The following is a 16252-nucleotide window of genomic DNA, read 5'->3' as shown; positions in this document are numbered from 1 at the left end:
GTATATATACAACCATATATGTGTAAAACACAGAAGCTGCAGTCTGTAGAGTTACAGTTAGCTTCAGCAAAGTTGCTCTATACACACAAGATGACGCATCACAAGCTGCACCAATGGTATGAAATGGTATACACTTCCTGTCTCCTAAGTGGGCGTGGTCGCCTCTCCCCCCCACCCCCCCACCTCATTTGGAAGTGTTGTGAACGTCGTGTGGAGAAAGAAACACAAGTTTTATTTCAGTTTTAACTTTTAATTCATGGTTTCACATATAAGTCCCTTTAGACTTCTGTTTATCCGGTTGGAAAGCGCCGTCGGCAGCGCTGCAGTGAAACCAGACCGACGGGATGTGTGATGATGTTGCCAGATCTCACGAGAGTGTGTTGCTGAGACAGAGACAGGTCTCCAACAAAGTTCATTTTCTCCTGATTTGTCTGTCTGAAAAATGCCATTTTAGTGTCAAAATGTTCGGAAAATATGTGGCTTGTGAAAAATGGGTCCAATATTTACTTCGGTGACTATGGGGTGAAAGAATCGGTCATAATCTGTGCTCACGTTCACTTCTCCCATTGGAGCGAATAGACTCAGGACCTTCCGCTAGTCTCCTAAAGGGGCGGGGCAGTGGAGAAACCCACGTGACACAGATACAGGAAATGACTCGCAGTTGCGCCGTCTCGTTTCTAAACCGTCTCTGGCTTCAGTCAGACTTCAGGTGATTCACACACACAGACCAGAACACATCTGTGGGATTGATCAGGCTGTTGATCAATTCTGATGATCAGCCAGCTGCTGAGATTTCAAACAGTTTCTCACTTTCTGGACTTTGGACAGGAAGTAACTCTCCTTTGTGTTATTAAACTGTAGTGTGTGTGTGTGTGTGTGTGTGTGTGTGTGTGTATGTATGTGTGTGGGGGGGGGGGGGGGTCAGGTAGACTCCTCCCACCACAGACGATTGGTTGGATCAGACCTACACCTCCAGAGGGATCAGCAGGAGGTCATCAGATCCTCTGAACTGATCTCACCAGCTGTAAAAGACCTTCACCTGCCAGTTTCCCCTCTCGTCTCCTCAGTAACAGTTTCTGTCCCGATGGTTTCAGCTCTATTGACCCACAGAATAGATTAACCTACTTCCAGTGAGAACAGCTGACTACAGCCGTTCAGGGAAAGTGTTGGGCGGTTCGGATGCAGGCCGGCGGCTCGCTGCCTCCGGCCGCATTACATCAATTACCACGGATTAACTTAACGAGTCCGTTAGGTCGCGGCGATGGAGTTAATTAGCCCGGAACGAGCCGGGAGCTGCGGCTCCAAACCAAACTGCACCGTCTGTCTTTACTGGTCAGGAGCCGTTTCTGTTTTCCTGCTCCGCTCTGCTTCACTTTCAGTTTCACATTTCCTCCACAGCCTCCTGCTGGTGTTCACGCTGCCTTGCTCAAAGGCAGCTGGAAGGCTGCAGAGGGAGGAGAGTGTGACCGCATGCTTCTTTAGGTGGTGATGCTTTCTGTTCTTGTGTCTCATGATGCAGCTGTCAGTGTCCCAGACATTCAGCTTCGTTCACAACATCCAGCTGTTTGCTCTTGTTGGGCTGCACAGTGTGAAGAGTTTCATTACAAAATGCGATATCTCCCATTTCAAAAGTGTGAATTTTACTCTACTTACTAAAAAAAGCTGGAAAGTAAAATTCAATATGGGACATCATCTAAATTATTAGCTATTTTACATCTACATTTTTTAAAATACTCGGAAATAAATATCATGTTAACATTCATTTTCCTAAATGAATGTTTGGCATTTGGAAATGAAACCCTGTCTGATGAGTCGTCTGATGAATTACCTGCTAAATCTGATGCCAACATGTCCCAACACACCTGACATATCTCACTGAAGAAAGAATATAAATCTCTCCTAATCTCTGTGTCATGTATGATGCTGCATCTCTGTGTCATGTATGATGCTGCAGTGACAGCTTGGTCTGTTTCAGGAACAGCTGCTCCAGTTAAATCTGGTTTACTCCTCTAGTTCATCTCTGTCCTTTCACCCACAGGCCGGAGTCAGTTAAGAGACTCGGTGCTGCAGAACCCAGCAGACGCTGTTCCAGCTCTGATCCTGTAAACTGGTGACCAGTCAGCTGTGGAAGCTCCCAGTTCACCCTGGTTTTAATTAAACCAAATCTAGGATTAGGGCCAGATTAAATTATCACTAGATTAAATCACTTTGTGTGATTTGTTTGATCTCAGCTGCAAAAACACTAACAAAATGTCACTTCTTGTTGGACTGTGTGAAGCTTGGCCCAGTTCACAACTAGTTAACAGCACTGACTGAGAGAACTGCTCTCAGGCTATTAAATCTATGACTGAAATAATATAATATCAGATTATGCTGAGAGGATTACTTTTTAGATGAGATTATTTTTGGCACAACTCAGTCTGACGCCTTGTGTTCATATCAGCAGCTATGGACTGAGGACAGATTTTCATCATTTCTAAATGAAGGGCGTTCCTTCATGACAAATAAACATCCTGATGAAACTTGACTTGCAGACTGTACTGAAGGTTCATGAGAGGCAGAGAGAGGAGGGATCCTGTGTCCACCTGGCTCTGTTGTAGCTAGCAGCGCTAAACAAATACACTGTGGGAAGTGGGGGGCGTGGCTCCTGCTGTTGCTAGGCAACTACTGTTAACCTGTTTTAAGCATGACATTCTTTAATATCATGCTTAAAATGTGTTAGCATCAACTTTACATTGGAAATTAAGAGAAAAAAAAGTCAGTGCTAGAAAGAGAGATTCCTGGTGGAGAACCAGCCTTAAAGCATCAGGCTGGTGTTTTTAATACATTTCTTACCATCAACAAATCCTATGAAAATAACAAAATCAGCAATGAATGTGTTTTGCTAACAAGTCTCGTCCATGTAGCCGGTGCCCAGTAAAGCCTCATGTCCCAGCAGCCATAGAACTGCATTGTATTAAAAACTATTAAAACCCGTCACAGAGCCATGCTGCTGCTCTGCAGCATATTTCATCATCACGATGCACCGGGCCGGACGACTTTTTCCTCAAACAACTTAAAGGGTAACTTCGGTATTTTTCAACCTGGACCCTATTTTCCCAACTTTTTGTGTCTAAGTGACGAAAGGGGACAACAATTTTTGAAATTGGTCCAGTACCTTTCGCTTGATCCGGTCTGTGTGTAACTTCCTGCAACAACTCAACTCTCACGAGACTTGAGCGAGACTTGGTTACACACAGACCAGATCAAGCGAAAGGTAAAGAAAAACGTTTCATTTCTCTGTAGGGTCCTTTCCATAATGTTGTCAGACACTTATAATAACAATCTGAGCCTGTCAGTAAAACAAGAACTTTTAGTGGACGTACATTGACAGTGTGATTTTCCCCGTCGGATTACATTGCAGCTCGTTTCGCAGCTGCTGGCTGAAGCGATCTCGCTTAATACTGGACCAATTTCAAAAATTGTTGTCCCCTTTAGTCACTTAGACACAAAAAGTTGGGAAAATAGGGTCCAGGTTGAAAAATACCAAAGTTACCCTTTAATAAGCCAACCGTCACGTTTGCGATCTCAGGAAAGTAGTTCCGTAGCATCGAAAATATTCCCCAGCGTAATGAAGAATTTGTTCCCATTTGAATTTGATTTGGTAATAACTACAACAGCCTGACTTTTCATGGTAACAGTTAGTGATTTTTAAAATTGAAACTATGTCTTTGTGAGCTTAAAGAGAGGTTCCTGGTGGATACAGAACCTTAAAGAGAGGTTCCTGGTGGATGTAGAACCTTAGAGAGAGGTTCCTGGTGGATGTAGAACCTTAGAGAGAGGTTCCTGGTGGATGTAGAACCTTAGAGAGAGGTTCCTGGTGGATGTAGAACCTTAGAGAGAGGTTCCTGGTGGATACAGAACCTTAAAGAGAGGTTCCTGGTTCCTGATATTTAGCCTTAACTACCGGCTCCTTACCTCCGTGGCGTTCCGTCCTCATGCGGGTGGACGATGACCACGCTGACCACCGTCGATGTACGCAGGAGGTCGATCATCTGTTCGTGTGACAGGGTTGCCACGGCAACCTTGCAAATCTCTACCAATCGGCAACCGGGGCGGAGACCAGCCTGCCAGGCGAAGCCGAAGGGCTCGACGTCCGCCACCACGCCCTCGAAGTTGACGTGGAACCCGAGCTGCCCCAGGCCGTTCCTCCGCAGCGTCGACTCCACCGCCTCTCCGCCCCGACTCACAGTCTGGACAAGACAGAAAAAACTTTTATTATTCTACTTCTGTTTCTGTCTTCTTACTCTGTTCCTGTGCATCACCTCTGTCTCATGCCTCCCTGTCACACATTTACATTCAACATTTTCCATCAATGGTAAGTGCAAAGGTCACAGTTACAGGGCAACAGATGGAACAAAGTATTCCTGTATGATCATGGACGACAGGGGAAGAGGCTTCTCTTCCCTTGGAGGGTAATTGTAATAATAATAATAATAATAATAATAATAATAATAATAATAGTAATAATAATCTCTTTCTGTTTTCTAAGACTGTTCTGTTGGAGGGAAACACGTTACCAAACATGGTGCTACCACAGAACGGAGTGATGTTTCTGGATCTACTTCTTCTCTCCTTAGAACTGGATCAATCAATAATTCTATTCACCAAATACAGAATGCTATATTTTACTGACCTACTGTCATGTAAAAAATCATTTTCTAACAGTAAGTGTCACATTTTTGGCTTGTACAAATTGACTTGTACTTTGCACTGAAACTAAATACCCAGCAGCCTGTCAGGTGACAGAGGAGAAACTGACACAGCAGACGGAGTTTCCCTTCACTGCTATCTGCTCACTCCTCCACACTTCAAATATGTAGAAACATGTGTGAGGGAAACATCAAAGAAACTATTTTCCAATGACAGAGTTGACCTTAACCTCAGTTAACCTCCAGCAGGGTAATTAGCACCTTGTGCTTAGCCATTAAAATCCCTGTGAAAACAAACCCTTCAAGCAGATTATCTGATTACCCCTTTGGCTTTTTAAAGCCCAGTAATGTGTGTGAAGTTTCTTTGTATTTATGAAAATGTAAAGAAGAAAGAAAAGAAGAAGAAAGAAATGTAAAGCTGACCCTTTGAATGTGTAGCATGGACTAAACAAAACTAAATCTAAGATGTCACCTCAAATTACAATCTGGGTAGATTACAAACATCCCATAATAATTCTACTGATGACAACAGCCTTGTGGTAGATGACCTGTTAAACTTAAATTACATTTTTTTTTTATTATAATATGTTTGTGGATGAAATTATCTACCTCATTACAAAGCAGCAAATCAAGCTCTCTGATTGGTCTGAACTTTGATGACCAATCAAAATCTTACCTCAAGCCTCTGAGTGATTTCACGAACGTCGTCCCAGCATCCCTCCTGGGTGGAGAACACAATACACTCGCCGCGCTCGTAGAACAGCTTGACGCTGCCGGACATGGCGCTCCAGCCGATGACATCATGACAGTAGCAGTTGAACACCACCTCTTTGGAAGCCTCCTCTATCAGCACCACAAACTCGTTGGAAATGGCCAGCAGGCAGCCGATATTGGCGGACCGGCTGAAGTCGCGGGCGACCACGGCCCAGGTGACCGCCCCGGCGCTCTGCAGGTGAGCGTTTCGCCGCGGCCTGCTGCGTTCCTTCTTCTTGCCTCCCAGCGTGATGAAGCTGAACTTGGCAGCTGAGCAGTCCACCGGCGTCGCCGTGACAAAGTTCTCCGCCAGGTCCTTGAGGTACTCTTGCCTGGTGCGCATGGCCATGGCACGGAACTTGTCGGACTTGTGCGCTGCGTGTTCGGCGTTGATGATCTTGGTCAGGAGGAAGTCTCGGAAGGTGGGGGAGCTGGGGAACATCAGTCCTGCTGGGATCGGAGGGCCGAAGGGAGGGACATCCTTCGATCTGGTCACAGCAACGCTTGACAGCAAGAGGAAAAGATGACATGTTGAACTGCACAGGTGAGAAAAATTCACATAGAAATAAAGTCTATATAAACACAGCTTTGTTTCAAAGACAGACATACAGTGTTGGAGCTCTGTCCTCCTCACCTGTAGCAGGCGTTGTCGGTGCAGGGGCTGTGGACGCGAACAATGATGAAGACGTGTTGGAAGTGGGACCGGATGTTTTTGGGTGTGAAGGGAAGAGCGCCGGGCTCCTGGAAGATAACGGTGACGATGTCGTTCCCGATGTGACGCTTCCGCAGAAGCTGGGAAGACAGAAACACAGAGAGAATAAACACAAGAAGATAAACCATGTTGCCTGAAAGCACAGTGACTGAATGATGCATGCATATCTGTAGAGTGATATGCAAAGCCTACTGTCCATTATACAATATACCACTGTCCCACTCTATGTGAGGTCTTGGTGTCTCTGTGCCCTGTGTCAGTGTGTATTGTGAACTAGAAGTTGTCCCTGTGTCCCTGTCCTGCTGTCACAAGACAAGTTCCTGTACATTCAGTGCACTTTGATTAAAGTCATTCTGAATAAAGGAAGCTTACAGTGATTAAAGCTATGAAGCACATCTGTCGTTTCACATGTCTTGATAAGCTCCGGCTGAGCTTGGCCGGCTTCTGGATGTGCAAATGAGTAAACAGGATTGAGGATCAGAGCCCGGACTATCAGTCATGATCCAGATCCTGCTAATCAAGTTCTGAGACACGCAATGCATCTAAGATCTGTTTAGTTTCCTGGAGAGTTTCTGAGTCGCATTTGAGGGATTCCAGCTGTTGACTATAAACTTTATGTATAAAGAACACAGGCAGGGACAGGGAACAAGCTCCTGCAGTGCATCAGTGCTGTTTCACCCACACTGGGCCTGTGGTGATGGTATAGTATCAGTACTGTAGTATAGTATCAGTACCGTGGTACAGCATCAGTACTGTGGTATAGTATCAGTACTGTGGTACAGCATCAGTACTGTGGTACAGCAACAGTACTGTAGTATAGTATCAGCACTGTGGTATAGTATCAGCACTGTGGTATAGTATCAGTACTGTGGTATAGTATCAGTAGTACAGTATCAGTACTGTGGTATAGTATCAGTACTGTATAGTATCAGCACTGTGGTATAGTATCAGTAGTACAGTATCAGCACTGTGGTATAGTATCAGTACCTGCAAAATGCGTTCTACCTTGGCCATGACATGACTTAAATATGCTGAATAAATAAACCAGGAGGCTGGTGGAGAGACAGCAGCGTCTGGAGAAGCTGTGTTCAGTCATCTCATTAACACACACACACACACACACACAGACCCCCCCCCATAACAACACCATCTCACACACTGCGTTAATTGACGGCAGCCCGTGGAATTGTTACCGCGGCAACGTTGCCAGCAATAGAAATTCCAATTAATAAACGTCTGTCTACGTGACAAAAAAACGTTTGCTGTGAAATGAGAGATGCCAGTTCTAATGAAGAGACGGCAGACTGATGGAAACAGCTGAGCTGAATCATCTGCTTTGGTTATTCTGATTGTACTGATTCTAATTTAATTCTGATTTAGTTTCATCTTTTAAATCATTTTGAAACAATTTTATAGACTTGCTTTAATGGAATATGTTTGATTTTTCCCATTTTTATCTTCACAGTTATTCTTATGCTTATTATTATTACTGTTGTTATTGTTGTTATTATTTTATGAAAACAATACCACATAATAAAACGTAACACAACATGAAGACTATATACTATGACTAATGATCTTTATCACAGAGACTTGAAGCTCTGTCTGTCCAGGTAAAGCTGGTAAGTCTGAGCACACTAATGTGAAGTCTGAGCACAGTAATGTGAAGTCTGAGCACACTAATGTGAAGTCTGAGCACAGTAATGTGAAGTCTGACCACTAATGTGAAGTCTGAGCACAGTAATGTGAAGTCTGAGCACACTAATGTGAAGTCTGAGCACAGTAATGTGAAGTCTGATCACACTAATGTGAAGTCTGACCACTAATGTGAAGTCTGAGCACTAATGTGAAGTCTGAGCACTAATGTGAAGTCTGACCACTAATGTGAAGTCTGAGCACACTAATGTGAAGTCTGAGCACATTAATGTGAAGTCTGAGCACACTAATGTGAAGTCTGACCACTAATGTGAAGTCTGACTACTAATGTGAAGTCTGAGCACATTAATGTGAAGTCTGAGCACACTAATGTGAAGTCTGACCACTAATGTGAAGTCTGAGCACATTAATGTGAAGTCTGACTACTAATGTGAAGTCTGAGCACATTAATGTGAAGTCTGAGCACATTAATGTGAAGTCTGACTACTAATGTGAAGTCTGAGCACATTAATGTGAAGTCTGACTACTAATGTGAAGTCTGATCACACTAATGTGAAGTCTGACCACTAATGTGAAGTCTGAGCACTAATGTGAAGTCTGAGCACTAATGTGAAGTCTGAGCACATTAATGTGAAGTCTGACTACTAATGTGAAGTCTGATCACACTAATGTGAAGTCTGAGCACATTAATGTGAAGTCTGACTACTAATGTGAAGTCTGAGCACATTAATGTGACATGCACATGCAGTCCGCCTCTCAGCAGAAGCAGCAGCGCTCAGAACCAGCTGCTGACCTGCTGTCTGTTGTTGGGTGTGTGGGGCAGCAGCGTCGACACGTGGAACATCAGCTCATAGTCTCTGTAGGTGGTGTAGAGGGAATGGGTTCCTGTCGAATCCGCTGTGAGGAAATCAAAACCTGCCGTCAGACCAGCTTCACTACACACACTGCACACACTGCACACACTGCACATACACTGCACACACTCCACACTGCACACTACACACACACTACACACACTCTGCACACACACTACACACACTGCACACACTGCACACACTGCGAGAAGCGTCCACATTAAAGCTGCAACATGATGTGAAGACAGGGTCCAGACAGAGAGGTTTCTTACTCTTGGTGTCCAGCTGCGCTCTGTACTTAGAGAATCCTTTGAGCCGGACCTTCTGGCCCAGCAGGTCCAGGAAGCGGTCCAGAGCCGGACTGCCGCTCTCGTTGTTGTACATCTCCTCCTCGGCGCTCTGGCCGGCTCGGCAGTACAGGACGCCAACCTTGTGCTGGAAGCTCAGCTGCAGAACACAAAGATATTTTCTACTTTAGGGGCGGTGTGACAACAGAAGAGTGTTGATGTGCAGTCGAGCAAGGCACCGGGTCAGTGTGAACTGAACCTCTAATCCTGGCAGTGTAACGCTGTGCATTATGGGTAGAAAGAAACAGAAAGCCTAGCAGAACAAAATGAAGTCTGGACTGATGCTCATATTCAGCTACTTCTTCGTGTGTTCTTAACTGGTATAAACACCACAGAAGAAGAGACAGACAGGTCCGTCATGTCAGATAAAGTTACAGGAAGTGGCAGGATGACAGGTTCAAACTCTGTCCAATAAACGAGCTGCTTGTGAGTCATGTGACTTCTGTACAAGCTCCGGTTGGCTGTGATTGGTCAGTTTGAACCTGAACAAACCAAATACAAAGCAAAGATGCAGGCAAGTCAACTTTTCCAGTCTGGTTAAGACCAGGAAAACCAACTACAGCAGTCATCATACCCATAATGCTTTGCTGTACCCGCTGAACTACACCGGAGCTCCATCATTATCACTTCCAGCTGTAGATCAGACCGCTGCAGCGAGCTGTAAGGTGTCAGATTAGCCTGAAACGCTCCGTAAGCAGCTGGCCACAGACTTTTATCTCCAGCTATCAGTTTCCACTCCTGACCCTGCAGGCTCAGACCAACCTGCTAAGTGTGCGATTAGTCTGAACAGGAGGAGTCAGCAACACAAAGGGAAAGTGATTACATTTCCACCGCTGCTGCAGAAAACACCTACCGGCTGCTGCTGAATTATTCATGAGCAGAGGCAAGGTGCTGGAGGAGAGGAGAGGAGAGGAGAGGAGAGGAGAGGAGAGGAGAGGAGAGGAGAGGAGAGGAGGAAAAACTGAGAAACCGACAGCTTGGAGAAAATAACCTGCACCTTAAAAAAAACAAAATGACTGATGACATAAAATTAGCATGAATGATGGAACATTTTAAAGGATAAAAGGCAGCTTCAGCTTCAGTCCTTGTTGTCAAAACGTTAAAATCCTTAAACAGCAGATTCTCTACGTTACAGATATTGAATGAGAAACTTTCCAAAATGGAAATACAATCCATTCCAACCTCTGACTCTGACAAAGCATCTTGGACCGGAGCTTCAGAGTTTCCTTCAGGTTTATCTGACGGACTTTCAGCCTCAAAGGCAAAATCGATTTGTGGAGCAAAATTTCCAATTTCACGCAGGGATGCTGGTGGCCGCCTTTCCTCCTCTCTGAGATGCTGCCGTCACCATGGCGATCACCATGGCAACATGACAAATAGTCACCCATGGACGTGAGGGCCAAATAATTTATGGACCTACGGCCTTCAGAGAATAATTCAAGGGGGAAGGTGCAGCTAGAGAAAACAAATACCTACATTTCACTCACTACACTTCTGTCTCACTGAATGTCTAAATGCAGAGTGACAGTCCAAAGCAGTGGTAAATAAAAAAACCTCCAATTGGTGATGATCAAGGAAAACATCCACCAATGTAAAAACCTCAGCGGTAAACGTCAGGTTTTGGTGTCAGTCCCTCAGAATCAAAGAGCGAGGGCTTCTTTCTAGAGCCGCCATTTTGCACCAAGAGATGTTCAACAATCATACAGGGAGAAATCCATCGGAGAAGAGGAGAGAGACCAATTTCTCCACCACAGGAGCAGGAGAGAGACCAGAATGCACTGCAGCACAAGGCATGCTGGGTAACTCACCCCTTGCTGATCCAGTTTGAGGAGCTGCTCTGGGACTTTGGGCGAGCTGCTGGCCAGGCGGAGACACTGGATGTTGAGTTCTGGGACGACGTACTCCAGCACGTCCTTCAGCGGCAGGCCGCGGGCCGAGCCGTGCTTCGAGCCGGACGGGACGGCGTCTTCCAGGACGGCTCCTCGCAGTGTGGTGAGCTGCGAGCGACGTGAAGAGATATTTACAAAACAACAAACATTTGGGAGCGCCGCTCGGCACCAGAACGCTCGGTGAGAGAAAGCAGAAGCTCTTGGGTTAAAAACCAAAGAGGGGCTGAGGCTCTCATGGTGAAAACGAAGGTTAAAAGCTTTTATTTTACATTGGCAATTTGAAAAGTTAAAGCTGACTGAGTGTCAGATTGAATGAGCCTTTGTCAGGTGCGGTCGCCTTTCAAACCGCAGATTCTCTTTGGTCTTTAACACCAGGAAGGCCGATGGACTTTGGGAATCTAAGAAAAGGTCAACAAGCTGCCAATCGAAAACAATAAATATAATTATAACTACTATTCCCTCGCATGATTTAGAAAATCTGATAACACTGGTTTGTACAGTACATACATTTTGAAAGCTGTGATATTTAAATTCTTAAGGCTTTTCATTTCCACTGTTAATACTTCAGAGATATTTGTTTGGAGATGTGGTCTGAATCAGTGAATCATCTGAGATGTGAGGAAACCACTAGATAACAATACTTGATAATCCTCCAGATCCAAGTCCGGTTTCTGCCTCGGCATTCAGCTGGATTCAGTTTCTCCACTGATGTTTACATCACAGTTTCTGAAGTCAACACTGTGCGAGATGTAAATGTACTGAACATCTGCCATTGGGTGAAAGCTTTTATACAAAGCGCCTCACTGAACGAAGAGCAAAGACATTATTTTAGCATGGGAGATCAAAACTGGTTGTAAATACTGAATAGTTTGTTTTAACCTGCTTGGAGTACCAGGTGGGTGGAGTTTACCAGTCAGGAAACTTTCTGTCAAACTGTTTGTTCTCCTCAGTTCCTCCCATGGTGGGATGAAAGAAGATGACGACGAAGAACGTTCTTTTAACATCTTCCCATTAAGTTGTGATAAATATTTCAACATTCCTCCTGACAGAGCAGTAAACCCACAGATTATCTAATGAATAATCCACTGTGCGTTTTACATGTTAGGAATCTGGCTCCCTCTGATCCAGAGCGATTTACAAAGACTGCAACAGTGGAATCAGCTTCACTTTGTAGATCAGCAACATTACAAGCAGCCAGTAGTCAGGATGTGAAGGGTCAGAGGTCACAGAGCCTGACAGCACATTTAAAAATACAGAGCAGAGCTGCAAACATAAAGGAAATGCAGCGAGAGTCTCTATCAGAACAGATCAGCTGTGATTCTTCAGCAGAGCCGAAATCCCTGTCTCTGAATTATGAAATGAACAAAACAGACGTGTTGCAGTGCTAAAATGCTGTGGATGTAATATCTAAATTTTGTATGTAACTTTGTGTTTATACAAGCATCTGCAGTTAAGGACTAAAACCTCTAGTTGACGCTTTGTAGCTTGACTGAAGCTTCTGGATAGATCATGTGGCATTATGGGAATTATCAGCACAGTGGTAACACATTCTTGACCAATCAGATTGTCTGAATGAAACCAGTTGTATAAACTGTGTTGTACTGTGTTAAGATGAATACAAATGAACTTTATTGGTACTGACAGACAGACACAGAGGTTTGTCCCGCGGCTCGTTACCTCGCTGGTCCTGAAGACGAGCCGGTAGTTGAACTGCGCCCCGTCCTTCCCGTCCTCCAGCTTCTCCCGCCGGACGCTCAGCGACACCGGACCCAGGTTCTCATCGGTACCAAGGTAGTTCTGGTGATCTGACACCAAAAACACGGTAAGAGCCTGACCGAGTTGCAGGGTTAGACCAACACATAGGGCCGGTACTGAAAATCAGATGCTGTCTGACCAGAGAAACCGGTGCGGTGGGAACTGACCCACCAAGAACAACTCATCTGTTTGGGTCAGTGGACAGAAGTCCTGCCTCATATCTGAATCAGCCGGTTTCACTCTGCAGGTTTTTGTTCCAACCAAACACAACAGCAGCTGACTGGGAACAAAAAACTCTTCGCCTTGATGTCACACAGCGGGAAAACAGCTGTGAATGTTTTTAGAAGAATAAAGTTTGAGGGAAACGTAATTTTTGGGAATTCTAGAAAAAGGTTCAATTTTGAGATAATGAATATTGCCACAAAATATTGCCTATCAACAGCTTCAATGCAAAACTATCAGTAGGTCTATCAATTGGTATTGGCCTTCAAATCTCATATTGGTCAAACTTGTTGGTTTTTACCTACTTGCAGTCCCAGGAGGGTGGAGCTTATCACACATCACACAATTAGTTAGTTTAGTCTGGTAACTCTCCTGATACTGTATAAACTGTCGTGGTAAAACATCAACCAGCTATTCCAGGCAGGTTTATTTAAAATGTTAAATTTAAAAATGCAAATTAGAAGATTAGTTTAGCTCAGGTTCTGTGAAATTTAAAAAGCTTCATATCTGGACTACTGCAAAACCCCTCTTTACCGGCCTCCCTAAAAAGTCTATTGAGAGGCTTTAGCTTATCCAGAACTCTGCAGCTGGACTTTTGACAAAAACAAGGAAGCGAGAGCAGATCACTCCGGTTTTAGCTGCATTGCTTTGGCTCCCAGTGTCCTTTAGAATTGATTTTAAAGTTCTTTTACTTGTATACAAAGCTCTTAATGGCTTAGGACCGGCCTACATTACAGAATCCCTGCTGTTCTACATTCCTTCAAGACCCTCAGGTCTTCTACTGCTGGTTTGTTAGAAGTACAAAACCCCACTCAAAAGAAGATTGGGGATGCAGCCTTTTTTTAACTCTGCTCCTAAACTGTGGAACACCCTGCCAGAGAATATTTGAGAGGCGGGCTCTGTAAGTATTTTCAAACGACTGCTAAAAACGTATCTTTTCAGCTTAGCTTTTAAATTGCCTTCATTTTAACTGTTTCTGTTCAGGATCCCAACAGAGCTGACATGGGCAAGTGCGAATTTTCATTGGTCTTGTCCGGGTAATGCTTACTGCACGAGTGAACACTATATGTGGGGGACAGAGCTTTACCCTGTATGATCCTCATCCATCTGTGGATGGGGAGGTTTTTGACCAAGAGGAGAATCTATGATTCTCGTCTGCCTGAGGCAGTGAGATCTGACGTAAATATCAGATCAAGAGTAGAATCAGGAAGGACAGGAGATAAGAAAATTAAAGAAAAACATATGGGTTCACTCACAATGTGCATCTAAAAGTGGGAGTATTTGTTGTGTTCTTTTATCCTTCTATTTTACTTGATTTGATTCTTTAAATGCAATGCATTTTGCTTGTTCTTTTATATGAATTTTATCTTTTTATCTGTCTTTTATCTGCCTTCTATTGATGTAAAGCACTTTGAGCTGCATGTTGTGTATGAAAGGTGCTATACAAATAAAGGTTATTATTATTATATCTCAAACCGTCTGTGTGAACAGAGATGGAATCCCAACCTCACAGAATGGTAAAGCATACCAATAAATCAATGTGTGGATGGATATATTTCCATGTGGTTCAGGTCCTGTATTGATCGATGAACATGCTGAACCTGGTGTCACATATCTAAAACAGCATCAGTATCCCCAGGAGTCAGATCTGATACCAGAACCATGTGGACCGGGTCAGACACCAGATACATGCAGCATGTCAGATCTCTCTGAAGGGCAGAATGGATTATATTTAAATTTATATTTATATTTTGTCCGGTGACCTAAAACTAAAGTGTGAGTCCAGACTGTTCAGTGGAAGAAAAGTAAGAAATCTATGTAAGAAATTAACATTTTTTTCAAAGGGCATTTCTTGCCCCTTGATCTGATTTTGGGGCGTTTCTGTGTTTTCAGAGGTAATTTTATTCTACTGTGAAATAATACATTTGCATTTTATGAACTTTCACGAGCATTTAGCCCCAAGCCTCCGTTCATTTCTGACTGGGGTTTTTAGTTTCTGGTGATGAATAGTTTCCTCAAGGAAACAAGTGCAACACTGTACAGTTAACAAAGAAAATAATCTTGTAGAATATTATAATCAGTAATATATATATTACTGATTGTTGCTTCATTACATACATCTCACTGGGTTTAGCTGTGCTTTGAGTCAGAGAATTTATATGATACCCTTCATACATCAAAAAAAATACTCAACATACATACTACATACCACCACAAAAACTCATACTATACTAGTTTTCTTCCACCAATTTTAAAGTCCACAGGATTAAAATATTCTGGAGGTTCAATGTGATTTAAAGCATTTTATTCACACAGCCTGTTGACCTGCTGCAGACCGACCTTCTGCAGACCGACCTTCTGCAGACCGACCTTCTGCAGACCGACCTTCTGCAGACCGACCTTCTGCAGACCGACCTGCTGCAGACCGACCTGCTGCAGACCGACCTGAAGCAGACCGACCTGAAGCAGACCGACCTGAAGCAGACCGACCTGAAGCAGACCGACCTGAAGCAGACCGACCTTCTGCAGATCGACCTTCTGCAGACCGACCTTCTGCAGACCGACCTGCTGCAGACCGACCTGAAGCAGACCGACCTGCTGCAGACCGACCTGCTGCAGACCGACCTGAAGCAGACCGACCTGCTGCAGACCGACCTGCTGCAGACCGACCTGCTGCAGACCGACCTGCTGCAGACCGACCTGCTGCAGACCGACCTGAAGCAGACCGACCTGCTGGAGACCGACCTGCTGCAGACCGACCTGAAGCAGACCGACCTGCTGCAGACCGACCTTCTGCAGACCGACCTTCTGCAGACCGACCTGAAGCAGACCGACCTTCTGCAGACCGACCTGAAGCAGACCGACCTGCTGCAGACCGACCTTCTGCAGACCGACCTTCTGCAGACCGACCTTCTGCAGACCGACCTGCTGCAGACCGACCTGAAGCAGACCGACCTGCTGCAGACCGACCTGCTGCAGACCGACCTGAAGCAGACCGACCTGCTGGAGACCAACCTGCTGTAGACTGACCTGAAGCAGACCGACCTGCTGCAGACCGACCTGCTGCAGACCGACCTGCTGCAGACCGACCTGCTGCAGACCGACCTGCAGACCGACCTGAAGCAGACCGACCTGAAGCAGACCGACCTGAAGCAGACTGACCTACTGCAGACCGACCTGCTGCAGACCGACCTGAAGCAGACCGACCTGCTGCAGACCGACCTGAAGCAGACCAACCTGCAGACCGACCTGCTGCAGACCGACCTGAAGCAGACTGACCTGCTGCAGACCGACCTGCTGCAGACAGACCTGAAGCAGACCAACCTGCTGCAGACCGACCTGCTGCAGACCGACCTGCTGCAGACCGACCTGA

The 16252-nt window shown here is 45.0% G+C and overlaps 1 protein-coding gene across 1 annotated transcript in view; it reads right to left on the bottom strand.

Annotated features, from left to right (window-relative positions):
- LOC139911183 (signal-induced proliferation-associated 1-like protein 2) overlaps positions 1-16252 on the bottom strand; it is a 92904-nt gene that overhangs the window by 41244 nt on the left and 35408 nt on the right. Inside the window, exons 3-9 of the mRNA XM_078282733.1 lie at positions 12580-12707; positions 10822-11010; positions 8939-9113; positions 8606-8709; positions 6079-6236; positions 5368-5947; positions 3958-4232 (exon numbers count right to left, since the gene is read on the bottom strand). Of these exons, the coding sequence (XP_078138859.1) occupies positions 3958-4232; positions 5368-5947; positions 6079-6236; positions 8606-8709; positions 8939-9113; positions 10822-11010; positions 12580-12707 (1609 nt within the window). The remainder of the gene's footprint in view (positions 1-3957; positions 4233-5367; positions 5948-6078; positions 6237-8605; positions 8710-8938; positions 9114-10821; positions 11011-12579; positions 12708-16252) is intronic.

This window comes from Centroberyx gerrardi, chromosome 3, assembly GCF_048128805.1.
Source record: "Centroberyx gerrardi isolate f3 chromosome 3, fCenGer3.hap1.cur.20231027, whole genome shotgun sequence".
Lineage (NCBI taxonomy): Eukaryota > Metazoa > Chordata > Actinopteri > Beryciformes > Berycidae > Centroberyx > Centroberyx gerrardi.
This window is presented reverse-complemented; position numbering and strand designations above follow the sequence as displayed.